At 35.6% G+C, this 20,655-nt stretch overlaps 1 protein-coding gene across 1 annotated transcript; it reads left to right on the top strand.

The window, feature by feature from the left end:
* The first annotated feature begins 2,284 nt into the window (after nucleotides 1-2,284).
* LOC149242976 (arginine decarboxylase-like) lies at nucleotides 2,285-2,826 on the top strand. Its single transcript, XM_089371085.1, has 2 exons — nucleotides 2,285-2,559; nucleotides 2,616-2,826. Exons 1-2 carry the CDS (start codon nucleotides 2,285-2,287, stop codon nucleotides 2,824-2,826), a joined length of 486 nt encoding a protein of 161 aa, XP_089227211.1.
* Nucleotides 2,827-20,655: the final 17,829 nt, after the last annotated feature.

Raw genomic sequence — 20,655 nt, 5'->3', positions numbered from 1 at the left:
ACAATATAGTATAAGGTGATGTTGTCGCTTCCCAAGGAACATCCCTTCACTGAAAAATGCACCAGCAGTTTGGTTCGTAACACATACCCCTACCCACAACACATATTGAGCTACCCACGACACCTGCCAAACTTTGAACGTTGTTGTTGTGTGCTACCGGACCTACTGCGCCTTTGCCTGCCTCTGCACGTTGTCGACCTGCTGAACTGTTGTAACACTGCATGTCGCTACTGTCTGATGCTACAAGCTATTTTCCCGCGCCTTCCGCTATACATTCAACATTGTCTGCCCGCAGGGTGGGCACATACCTGCCGAACTACCCACCGCTTGTTCACCCTTTTAACTTCAGCCTTCGCACTGTGAACTCTCTCCTTTTTGGACTTAGTGAGATGTGATGTTGTGTTTGTTTGATCCAAACATGGTTCTATACTTATATGCCACCGCCAAGTGTAATACTCAAGGGTCATGTCACTTGGGGTGTCGACCAACCAAGCCGACTTGCTTACCAATTGTACACACGCCCATCCGCATGTCGGCCTTGTCTCACGTCTTTCTCATCGTCATAACTCACCTACCTGTTTGCTACCAGCTGCACATTTTCGTCCGTCGGTCCTCTTGTCGCACATGGTTGGTTGACCCACGCCTGGGTGTGGGTATGCTGCCCGGGTGTGCATTCCCGATCGTGCGTTTCACCCAACGCGTTTAGCCGAACTCCGATTTGTCAATAAATGAACTTGCCTAATGTGTTGCCTTTAACCAAACTTGGGCGCGCTCATCGCACACCTTTAATCGAAAGTGAGTCGGGTGGGCACTTGTCACGCCCACGTCTACGTCTGCATACTCGTCGCATGCTCAGGTGTGCCCATACCCGTGACTCACCTATTCGATTCGTGTGCACTTGGTTGGGCACTCGACTCAGTGTCCTGACAGTTTTGGTTCCACCACCATGTCCAAAGATAGAGATAAACTAATTTTAAAAATACACCATACATATGAGATACATAAATGAGATTCTAGAGTGGGTAAAAATTAAATTTCAATTTTTAAAATGAAAACTTAAATAATAAGTTAGTCACTCATAATTATAATTGATATTAAATATAGATATATATCAATTTATGGTAACCATCAAAACATTTATTTCATATTATATCTTATAATGTCTAAATTTAAAAAAATATAAAAATTAATTAAATTGTAACTTTATTTTAAATGATTATTATTATTGTGAATTATAAAAAGAATTAATTTGTGAGTTAAACAATATTCTTAACTATGGAGATTCACCTAAATAAAAAAATTTACTATAAAAATTTTTAAGTTGTAAATAGATTTTTTAACAATGGACCAAATCTCTTTTCACTTTAAAAGATGTTTGCATATTAAGAGATTTGATCCCTCTCGATGTTTGGTAGATACAGAGTTTGATCCCTCTGGATGTTTGGTAGATACAGACTTTGGTAGATATAGACTTAAATGGATTTTGGCTAGTTTAATTTCTCCTTTTCAATAGGCTACATTCCAAATGAATACCATGGGTTCTAAATACCATGGGTCATTTTCATTTATTATTATTATTATTTATTATTTATTATTTTACTTTAAGCCAGTTAAAATGGTTTTTATTTTATTGCATTAATTTTTTTATTTAATTTTATTTTTAAAATTTAATTTAATTTTTATTTTTATGTAATTTGACTTGGTCAAAATGTTAAAAATTACATTACAACATCCTACCATAATGGGCTCAAGAGTACCTATGGATAAAATTATAATAATATTTATGTATTTTTTTAAATAATAATAATAACATCTTAAAGTGTTTCCCTCTTGGAAAAACTTCCCAATGTGCCACTTTGCACTGTCCTGCGCCATTGATCCGATATTGATCCTATATGTTAGACGATTAAAAAAATTTCCCATGTTGGATAATTATAAGTTGTGGGAACGTTGGGTTGGAGGTTGGCTATAATTATAAGTTGTGGGAACGTTGGGTTGGAGGTTGGCTATAAGAAACACTACGTTGGAAGTTCATTACAGTAACTACTCATGCCACTCCGTATACTGAGAGACGGTAAAAAGGTGAGAAGGGATGTCGCCCTTGGCTTGCTTAGGCGCTATGGAGTTTCCCCATCATGACCCCCTCCATAACTATGGCTTTCCCATGGAAGGCTATCTTCATGTTTCCCTCGTTTGAATTTTTTCCAACCCTTTCTTTTCTAATGGCGGCAGTGTAGGTGCTACTATTGCACCCGTCTCCTGGTCTGTTGCCCATTCTTCTGCGATGTATAGAGTCGGGGTAGCTCCAGCGGTTGTGGTCAAGGAATTATGTGTGGCCTATAACCAGAAAGGAGTAAACCATCCCATCATATGCAGTGAAAGTGGGAGAACTCTGGTTTCACACCGTTTCCTTCTAGTGTTTGATGTTGCGTCTATGCACGAGGAAAAGGAATTTGTATCTATAGTTGTGGATGGAATGATTCTGGAGCCTCTAGTGGACAATTTTCCTGAGGAATTAATGGATGAGTATAAGTCGGTCATGGCTTATATTGTCCCGAGGTATTGTCACAACAACCAAATCTGAATATGAAAGCAAGTTCCTTGGATTTGTTCAGAGAAGGGCGTCTGGCACTTGAACAGTTGGCCATTGTAGACAGGATGTGTGATGTCATATCTTTTCCTGTCGCTAAAGGGCCTGTCGAGTGTCACATAAATCTGTTAATATTCAAGTTGATTCTTGACTTCTGGGAAATTGGGCAGTTGTTTCCAGTGATTCCTATCCATAGGCTCAACGAGCGGCCCATTGTGCGATTGAGTCAGATTTGACCACAATATTTATCTACCGGTGAATATTATTATTAGTTGAATATTATTAGGGTCTTTCTACAGACATTGTCTAAACTATTCTGAGTATAATTATGAGTATCGGATCTGAAAAATTAGACGGTCTAATGCAGAGCAGGGTGCATAGTCTAAAATTTTGATACGACAAGTGTGAAAGTTTAATTATTGGAAATTTTCAATCTAGGATTTAAACAAATATTAGATCTATTGGAAATTGCCGCAAATTTTTAAATAAAAAACATATGGGTGAGGCCATGCATTAATAAAGATGAATGAGACATATTCTATCATAATTTTCGGTAATTTGTTTCTCTGTACTTTTCTAACCACCAATAACAAACATCATAGACATAGTTCTATATTTACCCTTTTACATTTTTAGTCTCAGAACTAATTGTGATGAGTGACCCACTCATTACAACGAACTGTTTGTGTTTGAAAGGCAGTATCAGTGTGTTCGCAATGAATGTCCACTATCCCCAACTAACTGGGATAGAACAAGAACCTTACTAACACGCAAATTTTTTTACAGTGGTATTTAAATACCATGTACATATATTATACAAATATAGTAAGTTCAATTAATACATTTAGTTTTAGAGGAGTTTTTCTTATATTATGGAAACTATTACTCGAGTATTTACTGTGCTACGAATTTAAAAACTAGTTAAGACTATTTTTTGAATTCTAGAGCGCATGAATATACATATAAATCACTCACTTGCATCCTTATTTACCAAAAGTTAAGACTATTTTTTGAATTCTAGAGCGCATGAATATACATATAAATCACTCACTTGCATCCTTATTTACCAAAAGTTTAACCTTGTGAATTTGTTGAGACGTAATTAAGAAAATATCGCGGTAAGAGGCATCCAAGTATACCTCAGAATCATGGATGAAAATAGGCAGACTCAATCAAAAATAAAATATAGGCTTAAATCATAAGAAATCATTTAAATTTAAAATGGGTGGAAAGGGTTTCCTTCCCTTGAGTTGGAGGCAATAAAGATATAATGACATCACCATCACCAGGGATAAACAACGTTTGGTTTTTCTGCATCCAACATCCTACCATATTCTCTCTGTTGATTGATTAAGGAGAGGCATGAAAAGGTCCTGTGGTAACCAATGCTTTTTAGTTATCGAAACCAAAGAAAAAAAATATATCTACATAAAATTGTCTGGCTAAGAAAAACTGTAAAATGTCCAACCAAAAAAATATCACTCTGATTTAAAAGCATTTCTTCCCACAAAATGCCTTCAGCTAGAATTACGAAACAAGAAAACCCGACTACTATCCTCCAGAGGTTATGAAATCATATCTCATAATTCAGCACTTGGACCCAATAGAGAAGCCAAATACCATCCTCTAGAGAATAAATTCAGCAGGACACAATAGAAAACCATCCATGAATATATATATTATAGTGGTATAAAAATACCATGTATATTTATTATACAAATACAATAATCTTGAGTAATGTATTAAGAAATTTCCTAAATATAGGTTCAACTAATGCATTAGGTTTTAATATAGGTTCAATTAATACATTGTATTTTAGAGGTTTTTTTATTAAATGATGATTATTTATTGAATTATATGCTTATTCTTTTCAATCTCTTAAATTCATCTAACATATAAATAATGGAAATTATTATTGTTGTGAATTTAAAAAACTAGTTAAAACTATTTTTTGAATTCCATAGCACATGAATATATAATTAAGCACTTGCATACCTATTTACCCAAGATTTAATATTTCAAATTTATTGACATAAATATGAAATCCCATCAATATACCGTGATAAGAGGCATACAAGTATATCTCAGAATCATGGATGAAAATAGGAAAACTCTAGAAAATAATCAATAAATATAAGCTTAAATTATAAATCATTTAAAATTAAAATGGGAGGAAAAGGTTTTTTTACCTTTAATTGGAGGTAATAGAGATATAACGACATCAACATCACTAGGATTAAACAGTGTTTGGTTTTCCCACATCCAACCTCCTTCCAAACAAAATTGTAAAATTCCCAACAAAAAACATTTCTCAAGATGGCTTCAGTTGGACTTAGATTTCATAATTAGATATTGCTACAAAACAAGAAAACCCAACTACCATCCTCTAGAGATTACAAAATAAAATCTCATAATTCGGCGCTTGGAAACAATAGAAAACCCTACAACCATCCTCCATAGATTAAATTCAACACTATGAAACATTAAAAAACCATCCTCTAGAGATCACAGATACATCATAAGTGATTTTTAAGGGAACATGAACGTGAAAATGTGAATCTTTTTGTCTCATCATACAAGTGAAAATGTATCAAAAGTTCTCTCTGCAACAAAGAACATTTATGAATATATCTAAAAATTTGATGGAGTAAAAAATATCTTTGCATTGGACCATAGTTACCAAGTTCAAGTTCGAATTCGAGTTCGATTCGATATGGGAAATCTTCAACTAGTCCATGCTCAATGGCATTAGATGCTTCATGGGCAACATATGGCTCACTGGAGGAGCAGCAGGAAGCTCACCCTTACGAAGAATTGTTACCACCATCACCATCACATGTAATTTCATGTACTGAGAACACGGTCGATGAAGTCCCACTCAAGCATCTCAAGCTTTGTGTCCCATCCTTGTAAGTTTTTTCTATCAATTCAATCATTCCAGCCATGAAATTCCATTTCTGGGGTTTTGTTTTTTTCTCAAATCCTAAACCTATGCACGAAATATGTGGAAAACTTTGTGTATGCACTCAATGTGACTAAAAATTGTTGGATGCAATAGACCTATGAAGCCATGAAATTCCCTTTCTAGGGTTTTTATTTTTCCTAAAATCGTAAACCTATGGCTGAAATAGGTGCAAAAGCAAGGTGGGATTCAGAAAGTAATTATACAAGAGTCTCTCTCCTAGCAACAAAGAAGAAATTCTCTATCGGTTCCAAAACATCAATAAGCATGGCCACCAAATTGAGTAGCATAATTGAGAGCACAGATTAAGCTTGCATAACGGAGTAGTTCCCAACACTCTAATGAACCATGAGCTTAGGAGGAAAAATGGAGTAATACTCCAGATGGAGTGGGACAACTCACTAGATACTCACTCTCATCCTTAGCAGCGGGTTGTTAACTTAAATAAACAGTCCCCAAAATAATCGCATATTATATAATAATTTCTTGTCCCCTCTCCACATGGTAGTTGAGTGAGCTTCCATATCGAAATGTCATTTAATCATCACGACATAAGTAATATTAGAACATCAAGTGATTTATTTTATTTATAACGATTTGAGATGGGTGGTCCAAAGGAAAGAACCCATATAATATACAAGAGTGGGTGCAGTTGAAGAGCGAGATCGAGAGGTGGTTTTCTGAGATCGCCCCATAGATTTATATCATCAATTTTAGTAGTTTACCCTTAATCCATTGAAGTTGGTTGGCCTAGTGAATTAGTTAGTACCCAAATCTCAGAAGGATTCTATGGATTTGGAACTCATAACATGTGTTTCACATATCTTTAGCTACATAAAATTACCTCAAGTGGACTTCCGGTCATCAATGCAACCTACCCAATCTGAGTCATTGTAGCAAATCAACTCCATATTGTACCATTAATGGGGGCACAAACATATTGAACGTGGACAAAACATAACCACTCCTCCTTCTCCCTCCTTTGGTATCGTCATTGGATTATTCACTGGTATATTTCTTTTGAGATTGTATCAATTTACATGTTGGATATTTGTTTCCCTTCTATCTTATTTCTTAAAGAATCAACACGAATTTTTGAATCACCTTTTCTGATGAATTTTCTATTTTCTTTTGCATTTGTGCTTGTTTTTTTCACCAACAGAGTTGTGGACCAACTCTAGAAAACTAAACCCTCTCTGGATGTCTCTCTGTTTTGACTGGTGCTTTCCAATCTCAGTGGGATGTCCCTATGGTTATATGTTGTTCTTTGTGTCCACTAATATTGGACGAGGGGAGAGGTTGGAGCAGAGAAACGTGTATGTTGAATTTTACCCATCACCATGAAACTCAATTATTTTATGTTTGAAGGAGAGAGGATACAAGTAGTCTAGGAGCCTTGGGAGCTTTGGTGTTGAGGTGCAATGAAAAAAATCTTCAGCCTACTATTTTAGAACATGAGGAAAACTCAGAAGGTTTTGATAACCTTAACACTTTGGAGAACTATATGACAACATAGAGAATTATGGTTGAATACCTACATATAATGTGTGTGGTGCACAGTAAATGTAAAAGGAAAAGTTCCATTGTGGCTCATGATCAAAAGAGCAAAGATCGTGAACTGACTGCTTAAAGAACTTAAATACTTGTTAGAAACTTGAGAATGAGGATTTCCCTATATACAAGTTAGAAAACATGTTATTGCACTAATTACATTGCCATTATTGTTTGCTCAGAAATCAACCCAAATAAGGTTCTTCCTTGATTCCACGAGAGATGGAATATTCAATAATATTAAACACCAAGGAAAGAATGGGAAGTGTTTTCCAACCACATCAAGCAAACACTTTGTTTACACCACACATCATTCCCCTTCAGCCAATATCCATACGCACAGAAAATGCTTTATGTACAACACATCTCCACAAATGCTACAAACAATATTGCATATCCATAGTTTCATAATTCCTTCCCCAACTTCCTTCCCTAGCATAGCTCCCATTCATGAAATAAAACAGCCAAACAGAACCTCGTGGATATGAACATTCTACAATAATGAACTGCATGGAAAAATACATGGGCCCGATAATGATACATGATTACCAATCATTAGATTATACAAGTATGATGACAAATGATGTGGCTTGGCCTTTATTTTGTCTGCCATCTTTTTATAGACCTATTGAATTTCCTCGGATGGAAGAGTGGCATTGCAGTCTCATGAGGATGTCCCTAGGGGTTGTATGTTATTCTCAAACAAGTTAGTGCCACCTATCACAAGAAACATGGATAATGAAAAAATGTAGCCCAATAGCTAAGGGGAGTGAAACATAGTACATTAACCTAACATGTTTTCCAGGGTAATGTTAAAATATAAGACACCCTAGTCCAAAAAGATAGGTTCAAAACTCTGTGTATAAAATCAATGCAACCGAAAATTGTTGGACGCATTAGACCTTCAAAGCCATGAAATTCCCTTTCTGGGGTTTTGTTTTTTTCTCAAATCCTAAACCGACGGCTGAAATAGCCGCAAAATTAAGGTAGGCTTCAAAAAGTAAATAGTCAAGGGTCTCTCTCCTAGAAACAAGGAAGAAATTATCTATCGGTTCCAAAACATCAAATAAACATTTCCACCCGATTGAGCAGCATAATTGAGAGCACATATTAGGCTTGCATAACGAAGCAGTTTCCAACACTCTGATGAACCTTGAGCTTAGGAGGCATAAAGGGCTAATACTCCCAATGGAGTGGGACAACTCATCGGACCCTCCCTCTCCTCTATATCCATCGAGTTGTTAACTTAAATAAATAGTCCCCAACCTAATCACATCTTATATAATAATTCCCCATCCCCTCTCCCCATGGAAATCAAGCGAGTTCCCATATCAAAAGGTTGGTTATTCACCTCGGCATAAGTAAGCACAGAAGATCAAGTGATTTATTTTATTTATAGCCATTTGAGATGGGTGGTCCAAAGGAAAGAACGCATATAATATACAAGAGTGGGTGTAGTTGAAGAACGAGATCGAGAGGTGGTTTTCTGAGATGGCCCCACACATTTATATCATCTATTTTATTAGTTTACCATTAATCCATTAAAGTTGGTTCGCCCAATGAATTAGTTAGTACCCCAATCTCTGAAGGATTCTATGGATTTGGAAGCCCTAACATGTGTTTCACATATCTTTAGCTGCATAAATTTGCCTGAAGTGGACTTCCTGTCATCAATTAAACTTACCCAATCTGAGTCACTGTAGCCAGTCAAATCCAGATTGAACCGTTAATGGGCGCACTGACATATTGAACGTTCTTAGAATATAACCTCTCCTCCTTCTCCCTTAATCTGTGCCAACAGAGATATGGACCAACTCCAGAAAACTAAACCATCTCTGGATGTCTCTTTGCTTCAACTAGTGCTTTTCTAGTTTCAGGGGGATGTCCCTAGGGTTGTATGTTGTTCTTTGTGTCCATTAAGATTGGATGAGGGGATACTTTTGAGTAGAGAAACTTGTATGTTGAAGTTTACCCATCACCATGAAGCTCAATTATTTGATGTTTGAAGGAGAGAGGATGCAGCTAGGCTAGGAACCTTGGGAGGTTTGGTGCTTAGGCCTTCAACGACAAAAATATTCAACCTACTACGTTGTAACATGAGGAAATCTAACAGAGTTTTAATAACCTTAACATTTTGGAGAACTATATGACAAGTTACATAATTGTGGTTGAATATCTACATATAATGTGTGTGGGCCATGTTCGAGGTAAAAGAACAAGTTCCATTGTGGCTCATGCCAAATCCAAGGGTATATGTGGCCATACAAATATTGAAGACGTATAAGAGAGTTGTCAGATTAAATGGTTGTGATATAGTAGTTGAAGGACAATTGCAATGTTGAATAAGCAATTTGTTGTAAATTTCATATTTGTAAAGATTCAATTATCACTTTCAAAGTTCAAAGTTTACATTTTAAATTTCATTTATTTCATTGATTGGAAATATTCTATAAATTAATAATTTTTAATTATTAAATGGAATTAGGGTTTCCATTTAAGAGGCACCTGTTGTAAAGTTAAATTTATTTATTACCTTTTCTTAGCAAGTAATTTATGTTGCAAAGGAAACAATTCCAAACTAGGAAACATCTAGATCACATCACATATCACATGTTTTTTCGTATGTGTTGTTATTACATATGCTATAGCCTTACGATGTTTCCTTTGCAACATTTGCTTTAATTGCTAGCAATAATAATATAAATTTAAGATAAATAGACAATTCACATATTAAATTGGTGTATGAGACTCTCTTATTTTTAAGACAAGAGATCAATCTTTACATAGTGATTTGATTGTTACAACCATCGTAGATCCATCTTAACTCTAGATCTACCAAAGCCTAAAGGAATCAAGTCTCTTTTCACTCTAAAATAGGTTTTCATATCAAGAGATTTGATCCCTTGTGGCCCTTGGTAGATCTAGAGTTAAGATGGATGGATTTAGGCTGATTTAGTTTCTCCCTTTAAATAGACTACATTCCACATGAATACCATGGGCCATTTTTATTTTTATTTTTATTTTATTTTTATAGGGTTTTTTTTACCTAGTTAAAATGTTCTCATTACATTACATTAAACTCTTTTATGTAATTTTATTTTTTCAGATTTTATTTTATATTTATTTAATTTAATTTAGTCAAAATGTTAAACATTACATTACAACATCACTACCCTACTGAGGGCCTCTCAACGGAACCAATTTCCACTCATCATGGTTAAAACAATGTCTAGGTGTACATACTCTCCCCCTTTGAATTTAAACTTGTGAAACATTTTAAGAGGAAACACATGCTCCTAGCTATTAGGCCCACTCGAATTGTGGACTTAGCTACACTAAATTGTATATTTCGTTGTGATATAAATTTATTTGTATTAAATACTAAATAATGTAAAATTATTTTCACTTTTAATCAAGCATAGAAAATATCAAACTATCAAAATTTAATTTTTTTGAAAGTACAAAACCTTAAAATTTATATTTCAAAATTTATGATACTTATCAATATTTAATAAATCCGACTTAAATTAAAGATAAATATAAAATGATTTAATTTCAATTACATTTATCTTGGGTGATTAAGAGGAATGATTGATATCATTCTCATCCAACTCCGATTCTCATAAGTGACATGCTTGGCTCATATATAGGATGTTGTTGTAATGGATTCAAGCCTTATCATTAACCTTGTTGTTGTGTAATGGTTATGCAAGTAATCTAGACATAGCATTACACCAGGGCCACATGAACCCTTGACATGGATGAATATTTTTTACCCACAAGGTTTTCAATTAGCAACCTTCACACAAAAAGTGCCTTAACAAAACACACTATCACTTATTATTCTACATCTCATAAATAAATAATAGAAAAACATAATTAACAAAATAATAATAAAAGAAAATAGAAACAAACTCTTATAAGTTTTTCTAAGTTAAATATGATAACATTGTATAACTTATTAACTCATGAAACCAAATGAAAAAAAAAATATTACAAATTTTCATTATGAAAATATTATAAATAATATTTAAATTTTAAAATTATTTTCATATATTCATAAAAATGGTTTAAGCTTTATTGAATAGGAAGAAAAGAATAACAAAACCATATATAAATGACATATTTTTTTATAATTATAAAATTAAAAAAAAAAATGTAATATTAATATTCATAATTGTAATTATTAGTTAACATAAATCTATTTTAATTTTAGATCTACTAAGTATGGAGGGATTAAATTTTTGAAGATGCAATTTTTTTTTAGTGTAAAAATTGAAGAAAAAATTCCATGTCCAAAGTTTTGATGCTTAGGACACTTAGTAGAATTATAGTTAAAATAAATATAAATTGGTCATTTAAATAATATTATTTATATTACATATATGTAACATCTCTATATACAACAATATGCTTGCTTATAATTCTATTAAAATCCTCTTACGAAATATCTCTAAATACTTGTACATTTTGACATATTTCATAAGCTTTACAATTTAATATTTTAATGTGATATGCATAACATAGATTATGTGTACAAATATATATAGAGATTTTTGTAAATATTAAATTTTTACATGACTATTAATTAAATTTAAACATGAAATTTTGAAATATCATGGTTACGAATATGAATCATCATTATTTAAATTATGTAATATGTATAGAATGATTTTATTTTAATAAATTGTCTATAATTTATCAATAAAAAATTTGCAATACAAAAAATCGAATTTAGTCATTCTAATATTACTTTTATTACTTTTTAATTTTTATTACATTTTTAACTTTGTAGATGTTATGTTTTATTACCACCTTTTATCTAATACTTCCCTAAAACGCCTCTCCGATAATGGAACCCACATTATTTTACATTATTTTTTTATTGAAATTTAATTTTAGGTTTAACACCTCTTGATGTAACCCAACAATACAACATCTCTCCCATACTAGACTATAGAATGCCTTTTGGTCAAATAAATATTTGAGTTTATTATTACTAGCAATTGCACGAGATGTTGCAAAGAAAACATCGTAAGGTGGTAGCATAGGAAACACTAGCAAAGAAGAAAGAAGATATGATATGTTATGTGATTCAATTGAATATTGAAATTAATATGAATTATTTATTTGAAAAGAAAAAATGTGTTTGGATAATTGTTTCGATAATTGTTTGGATAAAGAAATTAGTTTTTATTTTTGTCTTGGCTTATAGTTTGGGCTTTCTTTTTTTATTACTTCAATCACTTAGCTTCTCAAGTTCCCATGAGGACCGATGGTTTTGGAAGTAAGAACTTCCTCTGCTAATTATAAAAATTCCTATACATAGCATTATAAAATGTTTTTATTAGACTATTTTTATTTATCTTGCCCTATATTGTATATACATTGGGTTATGGTTGGTTTGGCCCTATCCTTATTTTTAAAAGAACAATATGTATATATTTAATGGTATCTTGAGTGATATTAATTTCTTTGGATTGCACTAAAAATCTGTTTTGTTTGATTGAAATTGGTGTCATTTGTTTTAACTTAGTTGAAATGGGTTTCCATTTATTTGGATAACATTCAAATGGTTTTCCCTCTTCTCTAAAGTGACATTGACCATTAGAGATAAGGAACAAGCTTTGAAGTTCACAAATGAAGATTTATATTCAGTAGAAATTCCCTGTTGAGATTGGGAAAGTGGCCAAAGAGGTATCAATATTTTTTTCAGCCTCTTAGTCCCCATTTTACTCTCCAAAATCTCCTCCTCTTCCTATTTTGGAGAATTTGGTATCTACGGATAAATACTAATTCCCTAGATAAGTAATTGTATCTAAAACAACAGTTTAAAGTGTTTTAGACTTTTCTTATAAGCAATAGATTAGATGAGAAGATAGAAGACCTACTTGTAGTTCCGCTTTCCTCTCATCTCCCTTGTATCGATCATGTTTCTCCTTCCCGTACTTAATCCGCTTGAGAAGTACCCTGTAAACACAACAGAAAACAAAGAACCGATCAAGGCATATGATCTATTGAATATAAGTGAAAGGAATTAGATACAATTCACACATATAAGCATTATGAAACAATACAAACATATGGAAAAAAGGTTCAAACACTTTATTAGATAGTATAAGGAATTACAACCATTGGTGTCTGATTCAAAGCCATTCCTCCATCTTGGATCCCATCCACATCACATCAAAAGCATCACAAATTTGTAGCATTACAATACTTGCTTCAAAGCCAAATCTCATAGCAGCATTATCTCCTTACAATTCAACATAATTCAGCCCCTGATCACTTAGATGAGTGGTCAATTTATAGGAAGATGAAGGAGGTTTTGTCATAAATGGTGGCATTGAATGGCCTTCCATACTTAGAATTAGTTCCATGGAGGAAGGGATGAGAGGATAGGATGCACCTTAACTCATTCCTCATCCATTTTCGAGCTCATAGGAGTTGATAAGTGAGGGAACCTTCTAGATGACTCCAAAAGATAAGAATATTCCCCAAACCCTATGTGAATTTCGCTCATTCTCGCCCAGCGCAGGTGAAAGGAAGCCTAAGTTCTTTGCAGAGCACCCTGGCAGTGGAATCAATTGCTCTGCAGCGCACCTTCATAAGGGCTTACCTGCGCTGGTCCCTCTAGAGGCTATTTCTGGATGTCTTCAAGTCATGAAACTGTTTGGGAAGGAGGAATTCAAAGGGGTGACTTGTTTAGGGCATGAAGCAACTGAAATTAGGGTTTGATGAGCCCTAAAACATTGATCTGGATGTTGGGATTTGATGTGCCCAAATGGATTCGTAACAGTTGCCCCCTAAAGCATGAAGTCGGAAAAATGCTAATGTTGAATGAAATGCTTTACGATGTGATGAGGAAGTATCAAAGTGGAAGGTGACCTACATCAATTACAATACATATATCATGATATTTGATTTTTCATGAATTGTTGAGGGAAGGCATACCCATGCTCAGCTTATAAACTTTCATTACATGTACATAAATAGTCGTCTATAGATATAGACCCATGATCGGAATGACTATCAATGTAAAGCCATTGTACATATGATTTAGTACTCCTGAAATCGCAGACCGGATGGATGAAACTAGATCGGGGCTCTTCTATCTTGTTCAATCGTTTGCTCAAGTACGAGTCTAACCATGTGAATATGTGATTTGAAGTCGAACATGGGAAGACACCATATGATTACCAGCCAATGATGTAAGCTTTTAACAGATGCGAGAGAAATCACCAATAATGATAATGATCCTCAAGGTACTGCAGTACATTCTGCACGATTTGAATGGATGATTTGATGTCGAACACCATACAAAGTCTTTTGGTCGATTGCCATTGATGTATGCCTATCGCTAGAAGCGAGAAACCTGCCATTGATGCATGCAACCCTCAAGGTATTGAAAGGGTGTTTCTAAGTCAACTTCTTGGATAATGAGCTGATGTCAACAAGAAGCCACTTGTCGCAGGAGGGCCTTGATGTATCCCACATCAACAACACGAAACGAGTGTAGTGATTTTTGAGATGGAATTTGACTGAAGACACAAGGTTCAGGAATGGCAATCATGAAAATGAAGGTTTATGGTATTGCAAAGGATGAATTTTGACTGAATGATTTCTCTTGAATATGTCGACAACACTGAAATGAATTGGTAGCATTTACCCAAAACAAAGCGATGGATGGTATGATATACCAACGGTGTGATAACCATCAAGCTAATAACCCAACCCAGATAGTCACGGTGATGGAGTGAAAGTGTCATGTTCAAGAGCGACCTGCTACCATAAAGGGTTTTTCCCCTTTTCCCATTTTCCCCAGTCATTGCTGACCAGTATCTCTTTATTTTTATCAAGCTTGAGGAGGATAACATATGCTTGTTGTATAATTTCACCCTTCGGGTGAATCTGTCGCTATTTGATGTTTTAACGAATCTAGTGAAGGTGAAACTCGGTATTGTCTGGATGGACAAGTTTGTCGCTATTTGACGTTTTAATGAGTTTAACGACAAAGATAACTCGGTCCTTTTCATGTTTAGAGAGTTTGAAAAGGGACAAAAAGAAAACTCCACAAGTTCTTTTTCGTAAATTAATCTCTCAAGCCCGAAAAAGCGTAAAATAATACAAGAGAGATATCATTTCCAATCCGTTAACGAGCTAGAAAGGACAAGCGCTCGACAATATTTTCATGTTTAGAGAGTCTAAAAAGAGCTTAAATAGGACTCCAAGGGGGTTCCTTTTTCGTTTTTAACAGAGCTCGAAAAAGAGATAAAAGTGTGCTCTGTGGTTAAAGGTACAATTTACAATCGAGCATGTTGAATTCTGTAAGTCAGTTGTAAAACCTGCTCAAAACACCACCAAATGGATTAAAAATATTTGTTTCATAGGCAAAAATAGGTAAATACTAATGTTTACTCGATTAATGAACATGAAATAAACATAAAACAAGTTTTTACCATGACATTTTACCATTTGGAACTTACCATTCAGTTTTGTGCTCTGAGCTTAGTTTTTACCTCGATCTTCACCAGTTGATTGCGAGAGATTCTGCGAACCATTTCTCGAGCTGTCCGGACCAGGTAGGAACTAAACCTCTCTACTTTATTTTCAAGTCATTCTTTTATCATTTCATGCAAGTTTTAGGGTTTTTTGGGGCCCTTGGGGTTTCATTTTTTTTGCCTTGGGATCAGTGCAGGCTTTCACATCGAAAATTACGCTGAAGAGCACCCAGATAGAAGCTTGCATGCTTTGCAGTGCACTGTCTCTGTGCCTTGGCTGCGCTGGGTGAGTTTCCCAAGTTTGTTTTAGCTGTTTTCTCCAAAATTTGTCTTGTTTTTTGCATGGAAAGGATCCTAATTAAGCTTATGATTGTGTTTTAGGCTTTCATCAGATCAGAATGTTGATTACATGGTGAGAAAGAGAGCATGAAGAACAAGACATGGTTTCCCTTAACAATTCGGGTACAGTTGAGGCCCTAAAAAACTGCGAGTTACTCAAATACTTTAAGTTGTCTGGAATGAGGCAACAAATAGAACTACTATAGTTGGGATCCGACAGATCAAACTTTTCACATTAGGGAAAAGATGGTCCCTATTACCGTTGATGATATTTACTTTCTTACCGGACTGTCGAGGCGAGGTGCCCCCATCTCACTTTCTGGATTTGCCCATGGAGGTGAGTCGGTGAGAGATTACATTAGACAGTTTTGTCGGCCAGGTACACAGACTAGCAAGGATGGGAAAATAAACATCAGGGATGTAGGTGATTTGCCTTTGAGAACGATCCTCTTCACAATCACAAAATTGGTTGGTAGCGTGACACTACATCTGGTGAACAGTTATTATATGTAGTATGCACTAGAGTGTCTAGAGCCAAAAGTTTTCAACTAGTGCGAGGTTGTGCTTTCTTCATTGAAATAACAATTGACTAAGGTAAAAAGTGGTAAGACGAAGAATTTATTCTATGGTTCGATCTTAATCGCTTTTACCTTAGACAGAATCCCACTAATGCCACCATAGCATGTATCACTGTGTGTAGCTAGTCCTAGAGATCCACGTATGTAGAGGTGGGTTGAATTGATGGCTCGACATGCGGGTCAGTCAACAATAATTTTTTCTACTGCATTCTTTAGTTGGCTCAAGCGACAACATCTCATCATCGAGGAGCATCCATACTTAGGGATGGATTTCTGTGGAGATCTAGATTTGATTCTACTAGTTGGAGCACAATGGGGTTCTATGGGTAAGTTGTTTGACCAAAGTGTTTTTTATTTTTTTTATTTTTCAAGTTTCTACATGTTTTTTGTGTTTTTTAAATGTTTACAAGACTAAACTAAAATTTCTCTTATGCATGCAGATGTGGGTACTGTTCGACTTGTGGGACACCAACAGGTTGCAGGTGGGCCAACACGGAGAAACATTGGGAGAGAAGTTCTCCAGGACTTGGATTTGGCCGAGGCCTCAACAGAGTTGCAGGATCACATAGAGGGATTAACCCTTGGTATTTTGGATGTCCGGATTGAGGAGTTACCTTTGAGGTTGCAGCACCACACTATTGGTGTTCCTAGCCATTGAGCGAGGCTTTTACGCATGATAGCATAGGTTGTGACCTGTTACCATAAGCACCATTAGATCTACTTAGGGTATTTTGCATGCATTTTGAGTTTTTTGGGTCATATGACCAAACGTGTCTTGGACACAAATTTTGTAAAAACTTTTAAAACACCCACCTATTTCACTTTCAGAGTTTTCTATGGTTATATGCAATCCTATTCAACTGATGATGTGAATTAAAAATATTACTTTTACATGTGTCACAAATGTCTATTTAACACATAATTTGCTAGAGAATCAGTTAATGTGTTAAGATTTCTGGAAATATGTTGATATTGAATGTGTTCAAAATGTCTTTCCAAAATACGAACTCTAAGGAACATATGAAAAAATTTTGGATTTCGAACAGCATAAATGTTTGTTATTTGTAGTACAACGAATTGCGAGTCCAGCCTAACGATTTCGCGAATGCCAATTGAAATGGCATCAGAGAGCAGTTCAATCAATGCGTTATACTCAACGATGTTGTTCGTCGATCGACCGATACAAATCCCTTGGAAACTCACTAACTCACCATTTGGAGCGAAAATAGCCCATGCTGCAGAAGACAAGTTCTGCGTACTACGATTAGCACCATCAGCGTAATGAAAAAAAGGTTTTGAAGACTCCGACATCTGCAACAAATGCAAAGTGGATTACTAACGATAAAAAAATCTCTAAAAGATACACACACACACACATGCAATGAAAGCATATATACAGTGAGTTTTACTACACTTAATCAAGCATAGTAACGTTTGAGGTACAACCCGTTTCGGGGTTGCGACAATGGAATCCCATCATAATCTACTAACTCGTAGGAACCTTTTGCCAGAACACGCTTGACAACATAAGGACCCATCCACATTGGTTTGAATTTCCCTGCTCCAAGTTTATCAACTTCTTGATCGTAAAGCAAGACCAGGTCTCCTTCCGAGAAGATACAAGGCTTGAAATTTCTATCATATTGTGCCTTAATACGTTTCTTATGCGCTTTGTTAGCTAATGCGGCATCACAACGGGTTTCATCCAGATGGATTAATTCCAAGAAACACGCTTCTTCTTCAGAAGTGTCGGGTAACAGGTCAATTGCGAGTTTGAGCGATGAAATTTCGCATTGTATCGGTAAGATTGCTTCCAAACCATACACCAACTGAAAGGGTGTGAATCTAGTTGCATTTCTCACTGAGGTTCGATATGCCCACAAGGCAGAGTACAGGATTAAGTGCCAGTTTCGCTTATGAACCCCTATCATTCTTTGCAACATCTGCTTCAAGACTTTGTTGATGGCCTCAACTTGTCCATTCGCTTGTGGGTAATAAGGGTAGAACTATCATGTGACAGTCCTAACTTAGCAGTCAATTCAGCCATCAAGTGATTGCGAAAATGTGACCCATGAAATGTAACTATGGCTTATGGTACATCGAACCGGGCAACCACATGGTTAAAAAAGAAAAGAGTAGCTGTTTTGCCATTGTTGTTCAATGTTGGCATTGCCTCGACCCATTTGGTAAAAAAGTCAACAACGACTATAATATACCCATGCCCCCTGGCCGAGGTGGTGTCACATGTCATAAAGTCAATGCCCCATTTGGCGAATGGGCCAACAACAATGATTGGATGCAAAGGTGCAGGTGGTAATCTGGTTTTACGGTCATATATTTGGCATGCATGACAGCTTTTGACAGCAATAATACAATCTTTGAATACAGTTGGCCAAAAGTAACCAAGACAGAGAATTCTCTTTGCGGTTGCATATTCAGATAAGCATCCACCACCGGCACCTAAATGGAAATCATTCAATGCTCTCTCGACTTCCTCATGCGTGAGGCACCTCCATAAAATCGTTGCGATACCACGACAATAAAATGTGTCACCAATAATCAGATAATCTTTAGCTTGGTAACGAATACGTCACTATTACGAGCGAAAGGTATCAGGCGGAAAGTTTGGGTCTGGAGATAGATTAGTATATCTCCATAACACGTGTCAGATGACGAAATTAGAAACAAAGACTCATCCAAAATTGATGGTTCAGATGTTGAATCAATGGAGGTCGAGGGAAGGTCGCAAAGTAACTCAGCGAAAACTAGATATTTCTTTGATTTAGACTTGATGAATTCCAAATCAAATTCCCGTAAAATAACTATCCATTTTGAATATTTGCCCCCCAGCAATTAACGTGACAAAATGTATGTCATAGCGTTGCAATGCGAAACGAAATTTGTTTTCCGTAGTAGGATGTAATGGCGAAATCTTTGAATAGCTTGTATAGCTACCAAAGCTAGTTTTTCAACATAAGAGTACTTACTTTCTGTATCGTTGAGATTACGACTCAAGTAATAAATTGGATGTTCAATCCCATTTTCTTCCTGAACTAAAACCATTCCAATGGTTGTATCTACAACGGCAAGATACAGGTAATAGTCGTTTTGGTAATTTGGAGAATACATTAATGAAGCTCTAATCAAGGTATCTTTAAGAGCATCAAAGGAAGCTTGCGCAACTTGATCCCAATGAAAGGGTATCTCCTTTTTCAAAAGACGTGTAAAACCTTTAGCCATTTCAGCGTAATTAGGAATGAACCTCCTCAGAAAGTTTGCTTTCCCTTGGAGTCTCTGTAACTGTAAAAGATTTGAAGGTGGAGGCAAATCCAGAATTTCCTGAACCTTTAATGGATCGAGTCGAATCCCCTCTTTAGACACTACAAATCCAAGAAATCGACCAGAACCAACACAAAACACACATTTGTGTGGATTGAGTCGTATCTTGTAGTGTCGACACCGTAAAAATATTGCTCTCAAATGTTGCAGGTGATCAGTCTGCTTTCGTGAATGAGCAAGTAAATCGTCAAGGTAAGGTTGAACAATGTGCTTGATGTCATGGAAGGCATAATTCATTGCCCTCTAAAATGTGGCCCCAACATTTTTCAAACTGAATGGGAGTTTCCTATAGGCGAATGTGCCCCATGGACAAATAAATGTTGTTTTCAATTGGTCCTGTGGGCAGATATTGATTTGATTGTAGCCGGAAAATCCATCCATAAATGAGAATATTTCGCATTCGACACATTCGTCAATAATCTGGTCGATAAAAGGAGTAGGATAATTGTCCTTTGGACATGCCTGATTTACATCCCTATAATCGACGCACACTCGAATTGTCCCTTGTTTCTTCATGACAGGAACAAGGTTGGAAACCTAGTCAGTAAGAGGTACAGGGTAAATGAAACCAGCTCACAAAAGTTTTTCAACTTCTACCTTAATTGCAGTGGATTTCTTTGGATGAACAAGTCGAAGCCGCTATCAAACTGGCTTGACATCAGGGTACATTTTGATTTTGTGTTCAACAATACTAGAGTCAATGCCTAGCATCTCCTCGTAAGACCATGCAAAGATATCTCTAAATTCATGAAAGAGAGTATGGTAATTATCGAGTTCTGATGGAGAACAAGATTT

The sequence above is a fragment of the Pinus tabuliformis genome, chromosome 8 (genome assembly GCF_031772625.1).
Source record: "Pinus tabuliformis cultivar Carrire ecotype Pingquan chromosome 8, CPIR1, whole genome shotgun sequence".
In the NCBI taxonomy this organism is placed as follows: domain Eukaryota; kingdom Viridiplantae; phylum Streptophyta; class Pinopsida; order Pinales; family Pinaceae; genus Pinus; species Pinus tabuliformis.
Note: the sequence above shows the minus strand (reverse complement) of the source record. Positions and strands in the feature narration are given on the sequence as shown.

Bases quoted from the DNA above. Each gene is read 5' to 3' on its own strand.
- LOC149242976 (XM_089371085.1), top strand. From the start codon at position 2,285: ATGTATAGAGTCGGGGTAGCTCCAGCGGTTGTGGTCAAGGAATTATGT. The intron at 2,560-2,615 runs GTATTGTCACAA...GGATTTGTTCAG, and splicing joins ATGGCTTATATTGTCCCGAG to AGAAGGGCGTCTGGCACTTG.